This window comes from Hemitrygon akajei, chromosome 7 (genome assembly GCF_048418815.1).
Source record: "Hemitrygon akajei chromosome 7, sHemAka1.3, whole genome shotgun sequence".
In the NCBI taxonomy this organism is placed as follows: Eukaryota; Metazoa; Chordata; class Chondrichthyes; order Myliobatiformes; family Dasyatidae; genus Hemitrygon; species Hemitrygon akajei.
Window position 1 is genome coordinate 157,104,189 of NC_133130.1, and position 19,902 is coordinate 157,124,090.

At 44.9% G+C, this 19,902-nt stretch overlaps 1 protein-coding gene across 4 annotated transcripts in view; it reads right to left on the reverse strand.

Annotated features, from left to right (window-relative positions):
• Positions 1–19,902, reverse strand: part of sardh (sarcosine dehydrogenase) — a 66,081-nt gene that overhangs the window by 42,655 nt on the left and 3,524 nt on the right. For all 4 annotated transcript variants that reach the window (XM_073052252.1, XM_073052251.1, XM_073052253.1 and 1 more), the window contains exons 2-3: positions 5,843–6,176; positions 3,186–3,364 (exon numbers count right to left, since the gene is read on the reverse strand). In XM_073052252.1, coding sequence (XP_072908353.1) covers positions 3,186–3,364; positions 5,843–6,170 — 507 coding nt within the window. In that variant the 5' untranslated portion in view covers positions 6,171–6,176. The remainder of the gene's footprint in view (positions 1–3,185; positions 3,365–5,842; positions 6,177–19,902) is intronic.

Genomic DNA, 19,902 nt, shown 5'->3' on the forward strand with positions numbered 1-19,902 from the left:
GGCCTGAAAGGTGCGGCTGGCTCGGATCTAGCAGAGACACATCACATTGTTTGTGATACATAGAGATTACTCGGATGAGACTGTAGATGAGTGGCTTAGTAAGTTTGCAGAGGACACAAAAATTGGTGTCCTCTGCAAACAGTGTGGGGTGCTGTCAAAAGATACAAGAGAAAATGGATCAGGTGCAGGTACCAGCAGAGAAACAGCAGATGGAGTTTAATCAAGTGTGACGTGTTGAACTTCAGGAGGTCTCGTTTGTAAAGGGAATGTACTCAGCTAATAGCAGGACCCTTAAAAACATTGATGTAAGAGGAATCTTGGGTTCCAAGTACATAGCTTACTGAGAGTAGATAGGGTTGTAAAGAAGGTATTTGTCATGCTCATCTTCACTGGTTGGGGCCCTGAGCACATTTGTAAGAAACTCGTGTTGTAACTGTATTGCTTCGGCCACACTTGGAGCATCGTGTGCAGTTCCGGTGGCCCCATTACAGGAAGGGTGTAGGACTTAGGAAAGCATGCAGAAAGGGTTCACCAGGATGGTGCCTGGATTAAAGAGTACGAGCTGCAAGGAGAGACTGCACAAACTTGGACTGTTTTCTCAGGAGTGTCAAAAGGCTGAGAGGACACCTGATAGAAGTTTATGAAAATATGAGGCAGATAGTAAGACTCTTTCTCCCCAGGATGGAAATGTCAAAGGACATGTATTTAAGGTGGGGGAGTGGAGTTTAAAGGAGATGTGCCGGACAAGATTTTTATTGACACAGAGAACGGAAGGTGTCCAGAATGTGCTACCAGAGGCGGTGGTGGAGGCAGAGTATCAGAGGCCGTTAGATTGGCACAAGGGAATGGAAGGATGTGGATCGTGTGCAGGCAGAAGATGTTTAGTTTAACTCAGATTTGCTTTCAGCACAGACGTCATGGGATGAAGGTTCTGCTCCCGTTCTGAGTTTTATGACACAAGTGGTGAAGTGGCCTTTTTCTGTGTCAAAATACGTGTTATAGGCTCCACTTTCTGAAACAGGGTTTAATCTTCCAAATCCTGTCCTGGATTTGAGAATGCGGCACGCTGGGCTGAAGCTGACACCTGACGGGTAAGGACAATGTGTTCTGTGTGATCAGAATTATCTCCGAGTTCTCTTCCTAATCACACTATCCCAGCTTCCCTCGTTGTTACCGAGTCATATCCATGGAATATACAACCCAAGAAACTCCACCATGCACGGCCCCAGGCCCAGTAGCAAAAGGAAGAGCATTGGGCTTGGGGCTAACAACCCCATCCTGTAAAAACTAGGTGCTACAGAAACACCTACAGAAGTTCCAAAGTCCTCATCCCTGGGAGAGGAAGGATAAAGATGGGCTACATCTGGGGACAACTTGAAAGACAGGCCCCAGGACAAAGGACTCTGGCAAGCTGTAATCGGGGTAAAGAGCTTTCTTAAGAATACAACTCAAGAGCCTGTGGAAGCACTTTCACCACAACCACTACAATCACTAAAGCTGAAGTTGCTTCTGCTGCCGTCTTCACAAAAGATGTTGGGGAATGGTACTAAACACCAACTTTTCTAAACGCCCTCATCCCCAGAACACGTTATGGACTCGCTTGCTTAGCATGTCTAAGCTGAGGGTGAAAGAGAAGGTTCTGCCAATTAAGATAATCAGCCTCAAACTGAAAAGAACTGGTCAGGAGCACGAGCGACGGGTTAATGTTTGAGCGGTGAAAACTTTCAAATGTGAGTAAGAGGGAGATCCAGACAACACACACAAAATGCTGGTGGAACGCAGCAGGCCAGGCAGCATCTATAGGAAGAAGCACTGTCGATGTTTCGGGCCGAGACCCTCCGTCAGGAGATCCAGTGAGGGGAGAAGCAAAGAGCCTCACATAAGTTGAGGAATATACAAAGGAGGGTAATGAGGCAGAGAGGGAATGTGAGCAAATGGGGAACATGTCTAAATACCAGTAGATGACATGAAGGCAATCCAAACTAGTCATTAGAAAAGTACAGCACAGAAACAGGCCCTTCAGCCCATCTAGCCCATGCCAAACCATTTAAATTGCTGAAACCCCCTGGTTTGCTTGGCTGAGTTAAGTCCAGGGAAGACACACTCTGGTCCTGCCAAACCCGTGAGATTGAGACAGCTCTCCCACCCCAAACCCCAGTTTGTGTGGACGCCGTGTAATTTGCTACCCTGTTACAAATTAGTGTCATGAAATAACAGATTACACTGCAAACGATTAAAGGAATAATATTTATGGATCTTAACTAAAGGGTTGGTAAAGAAAACGAAAAGGGCACCTTTTAATTAAACAGTCAAATGTGCACAAATTCAAGCTCAACGCTTCACCGATATTCACTGATCCTCATTCGATCTCCACACCTGGCTCCATCGAACCACGGTCCCGCACCAGGTTGAATTCTCTCCTCATCTCCCACCAAACAAAAGCCCCAAGACCAACTTAGTGTCCCTCACCAAAAACCTCTTCACCCCCCAGTTCCACCATCCTAAATGGGTAGCGCACATACCTCATCATCCCTGATTTTCAACAATAACCTAAACAGGCTGTCCTTACAGAACTGCTGAATGAAATACCTACAGCCTAGCAGTAAAAATGGGAACCAATGTGTTACACTGCCTATTTCCATTGACCGTCACTGGAACAACAGGCCTCCGTACCCCTACCATCCATGTACCTGTTCAAACTTTGAAATCAAGCTCGTGGTGGCAGCTCATTCCACACTCTCACAGACCTCTGAGTGAAGAAGCTCGTGTATTTAAAGGGACAATCACAGAAAGTGCTAGACTACAGACAAAGAAGAATAAAGCTATAATTAAGATCCTGAATTAAATTGATCCTGTTTTCATGAACTAAGGTTGGAACAAGACTACACATGACCTGAGGGGAAAATGGAATGGAATTTGGATTTGGGGGAGAAATTCAAATCCGGCATTGAAAGAGCTAAAGGCAGAAGACAGCAACCAAGAAAGGGCACGGCAGCTGCTGGAAACAGAGAAGACCGTTCAGTTAATGACAGCCACTTAACTCCAGCTTGCAGTCGGTCGAAACGTACCCAACTGAAACAGAAGGAGACCAAACCCTGACGTACCCATCGATTTAAATACCAACTCATCTCACACGAAGTGCGTTCTGGTGCTTTTCGAAGTCTGCATACTGTCATGAATCTTACCGACATGAGGCGTTTGTATTCATCCAGACGCTGCTTGTTGGAGGCTATGAAGAGGCCACCGTTCTCAATCCAACCAGTGTGTAAACCGGTCTCCTGCTCCAAATCTTTACTCACAACCTGTCGCGTGTATTTCAGGAGCTCAACCTCAATGTCACTGGGTCGCAATTGCCACAAGAGTCCTGTGGAAGGGGAAGGGGACTGGAATGAGAAAGGTCGCAGCCCTGGGGACCACAGCACCCATAAATACACTGGTGCTGAGATGGGAGCACTGACAAAATGCACTCATGACAATGATATCAGGAAATCAAAGGTTAAGTTATAAGAGCAGGCTACATGGGCTTGTATTCCTTTTGAATATAAAGTGCATAATTCTATAGCTCATTAAGGTCATTGAGACCAGCCCTTCAGCCCATCAACTACCAAGCACTCATAGCCCTCACCAGAAAGGCTGGAGGAACTCAACAGGACAGGCAGCATCTATAGAGAGGAATAAACAATCAACCTTTCAGGCTGAGGCCTTTCATTAAGTGTCCCAATAAAGGGTCTTGGCTCAAAACAGCAACTGTTTATTCTTCTCCAAAAATTCTGCCTGACCTGCTGACTTCCTCCAGGTTTTGTGCATGTTACTCTGGATTTGCAGCATCTGCAGAATGTTTATTATTCCTCCCCCCACCCCCCACCCCACCATCCCACCTCCAACACCACATCTGCCCTAGATTCTCCTCAACACTAGGGGCCAAATCACCTACCATCCCACATAACATCAGGACGTGGGGAAAACCAGAGTGCTAGGAAGAACCCCATGCAGTCACAAGGAGAACATGCAAACTCCACACAGACAGCCCCTGAAGTCACAACTGAATGTGGATCACTGGAGCTGTAAGACATCAGCACTGACTGCTGTGCCACTCTGCCTTGCTTATTAAGCTATTGCTGGGAGCATGAGTCAGTGGCTCTACTAACTGTTTAAGACGATCAAATAAATTGATTTCCTCTCGTGGAGTGTTGCAAAGTCAATAGGGCAAGCTGGATTTTAGAGCCAGAAGGGTTCATCACCAGGGGAACTCTCTTATTCTTCTCCCCTCACCTGTACACAATTAAATTTTTTGAAAAAGCATTGAGTCATGAATGTGAATGAAGTAAGAATGAGGCATGTTTGTGGAGGGCAATAAAGTAGGGAAAGAAAATACAGATTAGCATAGATCTGATTAAATGATGGAACCGGGTAAAGGGGCTGAATGGCCCAATCTCACCGAAGGAAAATGTCTGTGTTGCCTTTGCCTGGGCACCACATAAGAACAATACAACATAACAAATGAGAGCAGGAGTAGGAAATCTGGTGCATCAAACCTGCTCTACCATTCAATAAGATCATTGTTTATCTGGTATGGGACTCAGCTCCACTTACCTGTCCTTTCCCCATAACCCTTAATTCCCCTGCAATGCAAAAATCGATCTAAGTGTGTCTTCAATATATTTAATATACTTCAATATAAAGCCTCTACTGCTTCCCTGGGCAGAATATTCCATAGATTTACTACTCTCTGGGAAAAGCAGATACCTCTCATCTGTCTTAAATCCCTTCTCTCGAATTTTGAAGCCATGACACCTGGTTCTAGTCTCACCTATCAGTGGAAACAATTTTCCACCTCTATCTTATATATCCCTTTCATCACTTTATATTTTTATATAAGATCCCCTCTTATTCTTCTAAATTCCAGTGACTATAGTCTCAGGCACTCTATCTCTCATCATAGGCTACCACCATCCTCTCCAGAATCAACCTGGTAAACTTCATTTGTACAGTCTCCAAAGCCAGTATACCTTTCCTCAAGGAAGGAGACCAGAACTGCATGCAGTACTCCAGATGTGGTCTCACCTGCACCTGTACAGTTGCAGCATAACCTCCTGCTCGTAAATTTAATCCCTCTAGCAATAAAGGCCATTTGCCTTCTTAATAATTTGTTGGACCTGCAAATCAACCTTTTGTGATTCATGCACAAGCATTCCCAATTCCCTCTGCACAGCAGCCTACTGCAATCTTCCGCCACTGAAATAGTAATCTGATCTTCTACTTTTCTTTCAAAGTGGATGACCTTGCATCTACCAACGTATTCCATCTGCCTGACCACTGCTACCCACTTAACCTATCTACATCTCTCTTCAGCCTCTCCACATCTTTTGCACAATTTGCCTTTCCATGCAATTTAGTGCCATCAGCATAAATTGGCACACAGTCTACTATTCCAAATCATTAATGGTTGCCAATCCAGCATTAGCGTCTGCCCTCACCACTAATACCAACCAGAAAAATACCCATTTATCACAACTCTCTGCCATCTATCAGTTAACCAATCATCCATCCATGCTAATACATTACCTCCAACTCCACGCAACCTTATCATATGGTTAAGTCTTTTATGTGGCACCTTATCAAACACCCTTTGGACATCCAGGTATACAACATCCACCCATTCCCTTCTATCCACTGCACTCATTATGGTTCTCTGAGAGATACATATTCCTCCACGCTCTCCTTCTAACCCCAACTGAGTAGCATTTGGCTTTCACTCTATTCATTTTGTACTAGCAAATGTAAACTGCCTCTGGCACTCTGACCTCACCCTTGCCCACCCTAACCCAACCCTCATCCTTACCAGCTGTGTGCCAAGTAGTGCCGGCCATCAGCTGGTCACGCTCCAGCAGGACCACGTTGGTCATCCCCATTTTTGTCAAATGGTACAGCGTTTGACAGCCCACGCTGCCACCACCCATCACCACAACATCGGCGCATTTTGGCAATGATTTTGTTGGACCCTTCCTGTCTAGTTTCTCCTGTTTGAGAGATTTATTGCTGGGCACATTCCCTTCCGGTGTCAAATTCCGTGAAGCTGAACTGAAATATTGTAGACCAGATTTTGTCAGGAAATTCTGGGAGCTCCTGCAGAAAGTTGCTATTCGGAGAGTAGAGGCAGTGGAGCTCATGGTCAACTGTAAAACAAAAAAAAATAAAACTTAGATTAGTGACTCCTGGTCCACTCAAAAGTTCTCATCCTTGTTTTTAAATCCTTCCACATCCTCACTCCTTTCCACTGCTTCATTCCCCACTCCCACATTTTTACCATTAGTACTGATGGTTTTCATTATTCCCAATTAAAACTCTGGACTTCCCTTCTTCTCTCAGTTTCTAACATGTTCCTAACACCTACCTAGCTCTTTGGCCAAGTTCAAAGTTCAAAATAAATTGATTATCAAAGGTTGTATATGTCATCAAATACTGTCCTGAGATTCATGTTTTTGCTGGCATTCACAGCAGAAAAAAACAATAGAATTAATGAAAAGCTACACACAAAGACTGACAAGCAACCAACATGCAAAAGAAGACAAAATGCAAATACAATAATAACAATAATAAATAAATAAATAGATAGATAGATAGATATATAGATAGATAGATAGATAGATAGATAAATAATATTGAGAACATGTGGTAAAGTCCTTGAAAATGAGTTCATTGGTTGTGGAATCAGTTCAGAGTTGTGGTGAGTGAAGTTATCCATACTGCCTGATGGTTGAAGGGTAATGACTGTTCCTGAACCTGGTGGTGTGGAACCTAAAGCTCTTGTACCTCCTTCCCGAAGGTAACGGTGAGTAGAGAGCTTGGCCTGGATGGTGGGGGCCCCTGATCTTTCTTGTGCCAGTGCTCCTTGTAGTTCTTTGCACCTGTCGTAACACCTCATGTGGTTTGATGTCAATTTTTGACTGATGATGTTTGAATTATACTAAAAGGTGCTATATAATTGCATGTCATCAGTAAAAGTTATTTAACCTCCCATTTAAACGTGAATGACACCCTTGACACAACTGAGGTTCTAGACTGTCATCACAAAGGTGCTGTTGAGCAGTAAGGTCAACACTTCCCATGAAGAATAATGCTCTCCTTTTGTCCCTTCCGACACCTTTTCAAATCTGAAATTAGCCAGACAAGCACCCGCCAAATAGACTGCTTTAAAGCAGAAAATGTCAATCTGGTCCATTATGAGAGATAAAATGGGGCAGAGTTGGCTACAGTAATATAGCTTTTTGCACAAATATATTACATACAACTCTGATGTTATTAAATGTGCCGCTACACACGTCGCTATCTGGCACTTGTGTATAGTCTTATCTCACCTGTCCTTTCAAACAAATAATAGATGTATCACAGGCATTGCCAAATTGTAAGAGGTTAGGCAGTTGCAGGAGGGGAGTGTCTATGCTGATAAAGGAATCCTCTTTATCCAGATTCAATAAGTGTATCTTCAAAGTGGAAATGAACAAAGATCAGAAAATTCTGGAAATACTCAGGACAGGCAGTATTTCAGAAAGAAACATAAAGAAGTATTTGAAGGGGAACAAACACAAAATGCTGGAGGAACCCAGCAGGTAAAGAAACGTCTGAAGATGAATAAACGGCCAAAGTTTCAGGCTGAGACCATACATATGGACTGAACAGGACAGGAGAAGAAGCCAGAATAGGAAGGTTGAGGGAAGGGAAGAAGTACAAGCTAGAGGTGATAGGTGAAGCCAGGTGAGGGGGAAAGTAGGTGGGTGGTGGAGGAGGGTGAACTGAGACTGGGAGGTGACAGGTGGAAGAGTTGAGGCTGGAAGGTGATAGGAGTGTAGACCATGGGTGAAAGGGAAGGAAGAGGGGCAACAGAGCAGGTGATGAGGAGGGGCAAGAGGAGAACCATTAGGGGGAATGATTACTTCAGATCTGTCCTCTTGCATGGAAATACAGCCGTAACAGGCTCAAAGGTATTGCAGAGGACATTGCGGTGAAGGGAAAAAGAAGAAAGTATGTATATGATATTACTGAAGGCCTATTAAAAATAACTTTAATAGGCATTATAGAGGGTAAAATGGGACAGCTAAAGGAAGAAATGATGGTTAAGGTACCCTTCAGTTTGCTTTTCTTTTCCCATTCCCCTCTCTTCTGGAGCCTTAATCCTGCAACCCTCCAGTCATTTAACTTTTTTTCTGCCTCCTGCTCCTAGTAAGACAACTCCTGTATCTATGTAACATTCAAAAAGACCGAACGGTCTCCTCCTCATCTCAGATAAGAGGCTCAGAGGCTTGAATAACTTTTTCTGGTTGCTTTGCCCATGATTGCAAAGAGGCCCAGTAAATAATTTGCTGAAGTACCGGTACATGCACTGTTAGCCAAGGTCAAAGTCACGTTTATTGTCATGTGCACCGGTACATACACGCACAGCCACAATATAAAACTAGCCACATGGAATTGTGATATTGCAGCAGTTACAAAAAGCTGAAACTAGAAGGGAGAATACTGGAAACTCTCAGCAGATCAGGCAACTTCTGAGGAAGGGAAACATTAGTTTGATGGGAAGTCCCAACCTGAAACATTAGCTCTGTACAGATGCCACCCGACCTGCAGAGTGTTTCCAATATTTTCTGCTTTTATTTCATGTTTCCAGCATCTGCAGGTATTTATTATTTTCTAATGGGAACTTAATATTCTCTCTACAATATGTTCATGGCCCAACATATTGATGCAATTATGAAGAAGGCACGCCAGTGGATATCTTTCATTAGGAGTTTGAGGAGATTTGGTATGACACCAAATGCCCTAACAAATTTCTTCAGATGTATCATGGAGAATATTCTGACTGCTGTATCACCATCTGATATAGACATGGCAATGCACAAGATTGGAAGAAAAGCTGCAGAAGGTTGTAAACTTACCCATCTCCATCATGGGCATTAGCCTCCCCACCATCGAGGACATCTACAATAGGAAATGCCTCAAGAAGGCAGCATTCATTATTAAGGACTCTCACCACCCAGGACATTCCCTCTTCTCATTAGTAGATAGATAGATAGATAGATAGATACTTTATTGATCCCAAATGAAATTACAGAGTTGCAGTAGCATTACAAGTGCACAGATATTCAAATATTAGAAGAAAGGTAAGAAAGAATGCAAAATAAGTTACCTCAAACAGTCTAACAGGAGGGGGTCATCACTTTTCCAGTTACAGGTTGACTCATTATAGAACCTAATGGCTGAAGGTAAGAATGACCTCATATAACACTTTGGATCAGTGTAGTTGTCTTAGTTATTACTAAAAATGCTCCACTGTTCAGCCAAGGAGGCAAGCAGAGGGTGAGAAACATTGTCCAGAATTGCCAGGATTTTCCATAGGGTCCTTTGTTCTACCACAGCCTCCAATGTCTCCAGTTTGACTCCTATAATAGAGCCAGCCTTTCTAATCAGTTTATTGAGCCTGTTGGCATCACCCGTATTGATGCCACTGCTGCAGCACACCAACACATGGAAGATTGTACTGGGGACAACAGACTGGTAGAACATGTGAAGGAGAGGCCTGCATACTCCAAAGGGCCTCAGTCTCCTCAGGAAGTAAAGGCGACTCTGGCTCTTCTTGTACACAGCCTCTGTGTTGATGCTCCACTCAAGTCTGTCATCCAGATGCACCCCTAGGTACTTGCAGGTCCTCACCATCGATCGTTACAGGGAGCAGTGCAGACTTAGCCTTCCTAAAATCTATCACCATTTCCTTTGTCTTACTGATGTTGAGCTGCAGATGATTCAGCTTGCACCATTTGACAAAGTCCTCCACTGGGGCCCTGTGTTCATCCTCCTGTCCTCCCTTTATACACCCAACTACTGCTGAGTCTTCAGAGAATTTCTGCAGATGACATGCCTCAGTGTTGTATCTAAAGTCAGAGGTATACAGGGTAAACAGGAAGGGAGCCAATACAATGGGTACAGAAGCCTGATGATACACACTCAACATTTTAGGAATAGCTTCTTCTCCTCTACCATTAGATTTTCGAACAGTCCATGAAACCTTGATCCCTACCTTACTAATTTGCTCTCTGCACTACATATTTTCATATTTCTTATTGTAACTTACATTCATTTTTCATGTATTGCACTCTATTGCTGCCCCAAAATAACAATTTTCACAACATAGTGAAACATTATTAGATAATGTTATTAGATATAGCAACATTATTAGATATAGCTGGACCCCTGCTCAGTAATGCAAATATCTAATCAGCCAATCATGTGGCAGCAATTCGATACATTAAAGCATGCAGACATGGCCAAAAGGCTCAATTGCTGTTCAGACCAAACATCAGAACGGGGAAGAAATGTGATCTAAGTGACTTTGTCCGTGGCATCCTGATGGTGCTAGATGGGGTGGTTTGAGTATGTCAGAAACTGCTGATTTCTTGAGATTTTCACGCACAAGTCTCTAGAGTTTACAGAGAATGGTGGTGAACAACAAAAAAATTCAGCAAGCAAGAGTTCAGTGGGGAAAAATGCCTTGTTAATGAAAGAGGTCAGAGGAGAATGGCCAGACTGGTTCAAGCTGACAAGAAGGTAACAGTAACTCAACTGTGCAAAGGGCAACTGAGTGTTAGGGCTGAAGATGGGCAGCTGGTATACAGGTAGAGGTAATGTGTAGTAAGATTGTCAGGAACGACAGGCAAATTTGCAGTCAGTGGATGAGTTGCAGTGTAACAGTGGAACAAAATCAAACAAGGTGAAGAATACAGGTGTTATATTTGAATGCACAGAGTATATGGAATAAGGTAGATAATCTTGTAGTGTAATCAGAGATTGGCAGGTATGATATTCTGGGCATCGCCAAATTGAGGCAGAAAGAAGATTATAGTTGTGAGCTTAACATCCAAGGACACATATTGTATGGAAAGGATAGATAGGTAGGCAGAGGCAATGGGGTGGCTCTGTTGGTAAAAAAAAAATACAATCAAATCCATAGAAAGAGGTGTCATAGGATCGGAAGATGTAGAGTCGTTGTGGGTAGAGTTAGGGAATTGCAAGGTTAGAAAGACCCTGATGAGAGTTATATACAGGCTTCTGAACAGTAGCCAAGAAGTGAGCTACAAATTACAATGGGAGATAGAAAAGGTATGTCAAAATGGCAATGTTACAATACTTATGGGGAATTTCAATATGCAGGTAGATTGGGAAAATCAGATCGTTGCTCATTTTGAATCCCAAGAGAAAGAATTTGTAGAATGCCTACAAGATGACATAGAAACATAGAAAATCTACAGCACAATACAGACCCTTCGACCCACAAAGCTGTGCCGAACATGTCCTTACCTTAGAAATTACCTAGGGTTACCCATAGCCCTCTATTTTTCTGAGCTCCATGTACCTATCCAGGAGTCTCTTAAAAGACCCTGTTGTATCCACCTCCACCACCATCGCCGGCTGCCCATTCCACACACTCACCACTCTCTGAGTAAAAAACTTACCCCCGATAGCTCCCCTGTACCTACTTCTAAGCAACTTAACACTGTGCCCTCTCGTGCTAGCCATTTCAGCCCTGGGAAAAAGCCTCTGACTACCCACACAATCAATGCCTCTCATCATCTTGTACACCTCGATCAGTTCACCTCTTATCCTCCATCACTCCAAGGAGAAAAGGCCGAGTTCCCTCAACCTATTCTCATAAGGCATGCTCCCCAATCCAGGCAATGTCCTTGTAAATCTCTTCTGCACCCTTTCTATGGTTCCCACATCCTTCGTATAGTGAGGCGACCAGAACTGAGCACAGTAACTGACCTTATACAGCAGCTTGTGGTTGAGCCCATTAGGGGATCAACTATTCTGGAATGGGTGCCTGTGTAATGGACCGGATTTGATTAAGGAGTTAAGGCAAAGGACTCCTTAGGAGGCAGTGATCATGATATGATAGGATTCACCCTGCAGTTTGAGAGGGAGAAGCTAAAGTTAAATGTATCAGTATTACTGTATCAGTAAATGGAATTACAGAGGCACGAGAGAGGAGCTGACCAAAGTTGATTGGAAGGGGACACTAGCAGGGATGATGGCAGAGCAGCGTGGCTGGAGTTCCCAGGAGTTATTCAGAAGGTGCAGGTTAGATATATCCTAAAGACGAAGTGGCACTCTAAAGGCAGGATGACACAACCGAGGCTGAAAAGGGAAGTCAAAGCAAACATAAAAGCAAAAGATAGGGCATATAATAGAGCAAAAATCTATGGGAAATTAGAGGACCCGGGAAGCTTTCAAAAAGCAACAGAATGCAACTAAAAAGCCATAAGGAACAAAAGATGAAATATGAAGGTAAGCTAGCCAGTAATATAAAAGAGGATGCAAATGTTTTTTTATATTATGTGAAGAGTAAAGGAGAGGCAAGAGTGGATATCAAAAACAATGCTGGAGAGGTAGTAATGGGGGACAAGGAAATGGAGGATGAACTGAAGAAGTATTTTGCATCAGTCTTCACTGTGGAAGACAGTAGCAGTATGCCGGAAGTTCAAGAGTGTCAGGGGGCAGAAGTGAGTGTAGTTGCTATTATCATGGGGAAGATGCTTGGGAAGCTGTAAGGTCTGAAGGTAGGTAAGTCACCTGGACCAGATGGACTACACCCGATGGTTCTGAAAGAGATAACTTAGATTGTAGAGGCATTAGTAATGATCTTTCAAGAATCACTAGATTCTGCATGGTTCCAGAGGACAGGAAAATTGCAAATGTCACTCCACCCTTTAAGAAGGGAGGGGGGCAGAAGAAAGGAAATTATAGGCCAGTCAACCTGTCCTCAGCGGTTGGGAAGATGTTGGAGTCAATTGCTAAGAATGAGATTTTCAGGTACTTGAGGCCACTAGTATGGATCGAGCATTGGCTGATTGGAGGGAGGCAAAGAGCGGGAATGAAGGGTGTTCCACAGGGGTTTGTGTAAGGACCTATTCTATTTACATTACGGTATATGTTAATGATTTGGATGATGGAATTGATGGCTTTGTGGCCAAATTTGTGGATGATACAAGGTAAGTGGAGGGTTAGGTAGTTTTAGGGAGGCTACAGAAGGACTTAGACAGATTAAGAGTATGGGCAAAGAAGAGGCATATGGAATACAGTGCCAGGAAGAGTATGGTCATGCACTCTGGTAGAGGAATAAAAGTGTAGACTATTCGCTAAACAAGGAGAAAATTCTGAAATCTGAGGTGTAAAGGGACTCGGGAGTCCTGTGCAGGATTTCCTAGTTTGTAGGTTGAGTCAGTTGCGGGGAAGACAAATGCAATGTTAACATTCATTTCAAGGGGACTAGAATATTAAAAAAACAAGGAGGTAATTCTAATAAAAACACAAAATGCTGGCAGAACTCAGCGGGCCAGACAGCATCTATGGGAGGAGGTAGTGACGATGTTTCGGGCCGAAATCCTTCATCAGGAGTGAAGTAACATGGGATGGTCGAGGGGGGATAAGAAGTGGGGGGAGGGATAAAGTAGAGAGCTAGGAAGTGATAGGCTGGAGGGAAATGGGCAAGGGGGAAGGTGGAGAATTATGGGAAATTAAAGAGAAAGAAAGGTAGGGCTGGGGGGGGGGGGGAGATTATAGTGAGGGGGGAAAAAAGAGAAAGAGAACCAGACTAAAATAATAGATAGGGATGGGGGTAAGGGGGGGCAGGGGTATCAACGGAGGTCTGTGAGTTGAATGTTCATGCCGGCAGGTAGGAGGCTACCTAGGCGGGAGATAAGGTATTGCTCCATCAACCTGCGTGTGGCCTCATCTTGACGGTAGAGGAGGCCATGGTCAGACATGTCGGAGTGGGAGTGGTCTGTGGAATTGAAGTGTGTGGCCACAGGGAGATCCCGCCACTGCTGGAGGACCGAGCGCCGGTGTTTGGCGAAACGGTCTCCCAGTCTGCGGCGGGTCTCCCCAATGTATAAATGGCCACATCAGGAGCACCGGATACAGTATATCACCCCAGTTGACTTGCAGGTGAAGTGGTGCCTCACCTAAAAGGACTGTCTGGGGCCTAGGATTTTTAAGGCACTGCTGAGGCCTCACTTAGAGTACTGAGAGTGGTTTTGGGCCCCTTATCTAAGAAAGGATGTGCTTCAAAGGAAGTTCATGAAAATGATTCCAGGAATGAAAGGCTTGTCACATGAGTGTTTGATGGCTCTGGGCCTGTACTCACTGCAATTCAGAAGAATGAGGAAATACTTCATTGAAACCCATCGAATGTTGAAAAACCTACATAGAGTGGATGTGGAGAAGATGTTTCTTATAGTGGGGAACTCTAAGACCAGACGGCACAGCCTTAGTCTAGGGGGACATCCATTTAGAACAGAGATGAGGAGGAATTTGTTTAGCCAGAGGGTGGTGAATCTGTGGAATTCATTGTCACAGGCAACTGTGGAGGCCAAGTCAATGACTGTATTTAAGGTAGAGGTTGATAGCGTGAAAGGTTATGGGGAGAAAGTAGGAGAATGGGGTTGAGAGGGAAATGGAAATGATCACATGGCAGAGCAGACTCAATGGGCTGAATGGCCTAAATCTGTCCCAATGTCTTATGGTTTAAAGACACAAAGACCCCCTACATGGAGAGAAACTTCCCACTGTGGGGAAGATCAAAAACTAGAGGACATAGATTGAAGGTGTCAGGCAAACAGTGTAAAGTGATGTGAAGATAAAACTTTTCGGGCATTATGAGTGGCTAGGGTCTGGAATGCTGGGATTATCAGTGGTTGCAGATTCAAACGGGATAAGTACTTGAAAAGCAAGAATTTGCAGGGCTCCTTTGATTGGTTCAATGGGCATAAAAGCCTCCCTTCCTGCCATGATTTTTGTGTGACTCTGAATTGTGCATCAGAACTCTGTTCATCAGCTATCAGGTGAATGAACAACAATTGTTTAGTACAAAGTCCCTGGATCAACATGTCACCACCTCCATAAATATGCTGATCAATGCATACACAGACTCAGGGCTTCCAATATTCAAGATTCACTTTGACCAGTACCTAACCCTAACACCTATGACATCCATTGAGAAAGTATAAAATGATCTCCTCCCACAAACATGGCCAGAAAGTCAGAGTCATTCTGACACACTCAGTGTCATAACTGGTTGGTAAAGTTGTTGAGCTCCGGCTTCTAGATGTGTGAATGAGAAATGAACAAGCAAGTTAACAGTTTCCCTAATAAAGGAGGGTCTGCAAGAATAGGGGCCTCCAATGATGTCTCATATGGACTCCAAAGCTAGGTGGTGTCATGGTCCGGTCCGTAAAGTCCGCGTTCCAGTTCACGGTCTGGTCCATAGACTCCGGACTCCGGGTCTTCCGGCTCTCCCTTGTTTCAGTTGGGCTTAATCACAGGCACCTGATGCTCGTCTTGGAGCTGGGAATATAAGTGGCCCTGGGTTTGAGTGTGGTTGCTGGTTTGCCTTGTCGGTATCCTATCCTCGCCTCTGTTGAGTAAGCCTGGCCGTCTTTGCTGTTACCCTGAGGCTGGACTGTTCCCTTCATTTCCCTTTCTTTCTGCTACCCTTCGCCTGGAGCCTCACCTATTCTTGCCATCAAGTTCTACTGCTGGAGCAAGACTGGAGCCTTGCTGTGTCTAGATAAGGAACTGTCTTTTGTTGTTTGGAACTGTCTCATTGTGTCCTCACCTTTGCTAGGTAAGTCTGACTGTTGGAGGGGTCCTGGCTCTGTGTTCCACATACCTGTCTCCCGAGACCAAGGCTGAGCTTCATATCCTCATCCAGCCCAGGAGTCCTGTGTCCAGGCCCCACATCGTCCTGTTGCCTTGCCACATCTTGTCCTCACCTAGATCCGGAGTCTGAGTCTGAGTCAAGACCCAGGTTCTGGGTCCCTATCCAATCTCCGGCTCGGAGTCCTTGTCCAGGTTCTAAGTTCCTATTCCTCGTCCAGGTCCTGCTTTCCTGGTCTAGTCTCGTCCAGGGCCTGTATCCTAGTCTCGTCCAGGGCCTGTGTCTTGTCCAGGGTCGTTTCTTCCCCAGCTCTGTTGCTTTCTTGACACATCCAGTCCTGTCCCTAGTACTTCAGTGTCTGTGTCTTGCATTTGAGTCTGCTCTCAATGCCCATCTTATGACAAGTGGGGTGGGAGCAAGGAAATGGTAGGAACCTTGGGACATAATGAAACTTGGTAGTAGTGTATCTCAGACCCATAGAGGAGGTTGGAGGAAGGAGAGAGTGAGGAAAAGGGAGGGAAGGGAAGAGAATGAGGGGAGTGGAGTGAATGGGAGATGGGGTAGATGAGGGACATCTGGAGATTGAGAGAGTGAGGGAAATTGAGGGAGGTGAGTGTAGTGAGGGAAATTGAGGGAGTAAAGGAGTTTGAGGGGCATTGTTCCATCTAAGCCGCGCAGTAGGTGAAATGCATTAATGGCCGCGCAGTAACTAAAATGCTCCCGTGCGCACAACCTGTTACCATACAGCACGAATGAAAACATACAAGAAAAAGTTTACTAAACGTGAAAGATTCTCTTTGTTGCACTATATTTAATTACACCTCCAATTAATAAACAAAAAAAGTGTGTGATTTTTCAATTTTCATTCTAAACATTCATTGTCCTTCCCGTCAGGTGGCAGTGCGGACAGACACAGCGTGCCCTCGGGGGCCAACTAAAGGTTTTTTAAATTTGGTAATTTTTTAAATGATCGTAAGACTCTTCAGGACTCCGAAAACTTTGGGTACAGCAGGCGTACCGTATCAGTGCGCTGGTCGTTGATCGGAGTAGCCGGCTGGGGTGTCAAAGGAGCTGGACTAGGTTCGGTGGAGCTGACCTGAGTATAGATTGTGTTCTTGCCGTAGTTGGCGCGCAAAAGCAGCGTGCGGTGTTACCGTGGGAGACTGTCTTGGATATTTCTCCTGTGATCATAAGACCGTGTTGGACATTTCTAATGTCAGATGTGGGCTTGCCTGCCAGGTGAGGGGACGCCGGAGGTGCTGTAGCCTGGCATTGGTGCTTAGTTGGGGGGGGGGGGGGGGGGGGGGGGGGCGAGCTGGCCTCTCCCGTCGATGCTGTTCTCCAGTGTTCAATTGATGGATGACAGGCTGGGTCGCCGGGATCTGTACATCAATTTGCGGGACATGTCGCTTAGGTTCTTGGACTGTATATGCGTGTTTTTTGTGTAACTGAGAGTTCTTTCTGCTTGCTATTTTGAGTGTGCCGTGCATGTTTTACACCTTGACCCCAGGGGAAAGTTGTTTTGTTCAGCTGTAGCCGTGATAAATAATAAATGAATTTGGTATGCATATTAGAAAACATTTAAGGTGCCGTGCAGTTTACGGACCGTATGGAAATTTCCTGTTCAGAGCAATCGTTGGCCCATGCAGCTGTATATAAAAAAAATATATAAATAAAATAAATAAATAAATAAATAAATAAAGTGAAATGGGTCACAGTCAGGAGAGGGAAGGGGAAGAGTCCAGTACCAGAGAGTACTCCTGTGGCTGTACCCCTTGACAATAAGTACTCCTGCTTGAGTACTGTTGGGGGGGGGGAGGACAGCCTTCCTGGGGGAAGCGACAGTGGCCGCGCCTCTGGCTCAGAAGGGTAGGGAAAGGAAGAGGAAGGCAGTAGTGATAGGGGACTCTATAGTCAGGGGTTCAGACAGGCGATTCTATGGACGCAGGTAAGAAGCTTGGATGGTAGTTTGCCTCCCAGGTGCCAGGGTCCGGGGTGTTTCTGATTGCGTCCAAGATATCCTGCAGTAGGAGGGAGAACAGCCAGAGGTCATGGTACATATTGGTAACAATGACATAGGTAGGAAAAGGGAAGAGGTCCTGAAAGAAGACTACATGGAGTTAGGAAGGAAGTTGAAATTCAGGACCTCAAAGGTAGTAATCTCGGGATTACTGCCTGTGCTACGCGACAGTGAGAATAGGAATAGAATGAGGTGGAGGATAAATGAGTGGCTGCGGGATTGGAGCAGGGGGCAGGGATTCAGATTTCTGGATCATTGGGACCTCTTTTGGGGCGGGTGTGACCTGTACAAAAAGGACGGGTTGCACTTGAATCCCAGGGGGACCAATATCCTGGCGGGCAGGTTTGATAGAGCTGTTGGAGAGGGTTTACACTAGTTTGGCAGGGGGGTGGGAATCAGAATGTGCAGGGATTAAGGTAAAACAAGGGCATGATGCTAAGAGTTCTGAGTTGATGAGGAATGACAGGCAGGGGACAGAACATAATTGTAGACGTTAAAGGGGTTGAAATGTGTCTATTTCAATGCTAGGAGTATTAGGAACAAGGAGGATGAATTTAGAACATGGATTAGTACATGGAACTACGATGTCGTGGCTGTTACTGAAACTTGGTTGGATGAAGGGCAGGATTGGATGATGCAGGTCCCGGGGTTCAGCTGTTTTAAAAGGAATAGGATGGGGGGTAGAAAAGGGGGGGAGTGGCATTGCAGGTCAGGGTAGTATCACGACTGTAGAAAGGGAGGACGCTGCAGAAGGAGTGTCCACAGTCAGTCTGGGTGGAAGTCGGAAATAGGAAGGGATCAATCACTGTGCTGGGAGTAGTCTGTAGGCCCCCAAATAGCCCTCAGGACACCAAGGAGCAGATAAGCAGGCAGATTTTAGAATGGTGCAGGAATTTCAGGGTAGTAGTTATGGGTGATTTCAACTTCCTTCACTGATTGGCACCTCCTGAGTGCAAGGGCGATAGTTGGGGCTGAATTTGTTAGGTGTGTTCAAGAAGGATTCTTGGCACAGTATGTGGACCGGCCGACGAGAGGAGAGGCTATACTGGATCTAGTTCTGGGTAATGAACCTTGTCAGGTGACAGATCTTTTGGTGGGGGAGTATTTTGGTGGGAGTGACCACAACTCCCTTAGCTTCAGCATAGCAATGGAAAGGGATAAAATCAGACGAAATGGTAAAGTGCTTAACTGGGGAAGGGCTAACTTTGAAGGGATGAGGCAGGAACTAGCGAGAGTAAATTGGAAACAGATGTTCAAAGGGGAAAGCACAGAAGTAATGTGGGAGAAGTTTAGGGACCACTTGAGCTGGGTTCAGGATAGGTTTGTCCCACTGAGGCAAGGAAAAAATGGTAGGAAAAGGGAGCCATGGCTGACGAAACATGAGGCAACTCGTCAAGAGGGAAAAGGAAGCATATGTTAGATATAAGAAGCAGGAAGTAGGAGGGGCTTATGAGAAATATAGGGTAGCCAGGAAGGAGCTAAAGAAAGGACTTGGGAGAGCTCGAAGGGGGCATGAGAAGGCCTTGGCATGTAGGATTAAGGAGAACCCCAAGGCATTCTATGCGTATGTGAAGAATAGGAGGAGGATGAGAATGAAGGTGGGACCGCTAAAGGATAAAGAGGGCAACATGTGCCTGGAGGCAGAAGAGGTTGGGGAGGTCCTAAATGAATACTTTGCTTCAATGTTCACAAGTGTAAAGGATCTTGATCAGGATGAGGTTGAAGTAGAGCGGGCCTGTGTGCTGGACAATGTGGAGATTAAGGAAGAAGTGCTGGATCTTCTTAAAAACATTAAGATTGATAAATCTCCAGGGCCAGATATGATACACCCCAGGTTGTTGTGGGAATTGACAGAAGAGATCGCTGGAGCATTAGCTATGATCTTTGAATCCTCTTTGGCTACAGGGGAAGTGCCGGAGGACTGGAGAATGGCAAATGTAGTTCCCTTGTTTAAAAAAAGGTAATAGGGGGAAACCTGGGAACTATAGACTGGTGAATCTTGCGTTGGTGGTATGCAAACTACTGGAAAGGATTCTTAAGGATAGGATCTACGATCATTTGGAGAAGTATATTCTACTCTAGGATAGTCAACATGGCTTTGTGAAGGGAAGATCATGCCTCACGAGCCTGATTGAGTTTTTTGAAGAGGTAACAAAAGAAATTGAGGGTAGGGCAGTCA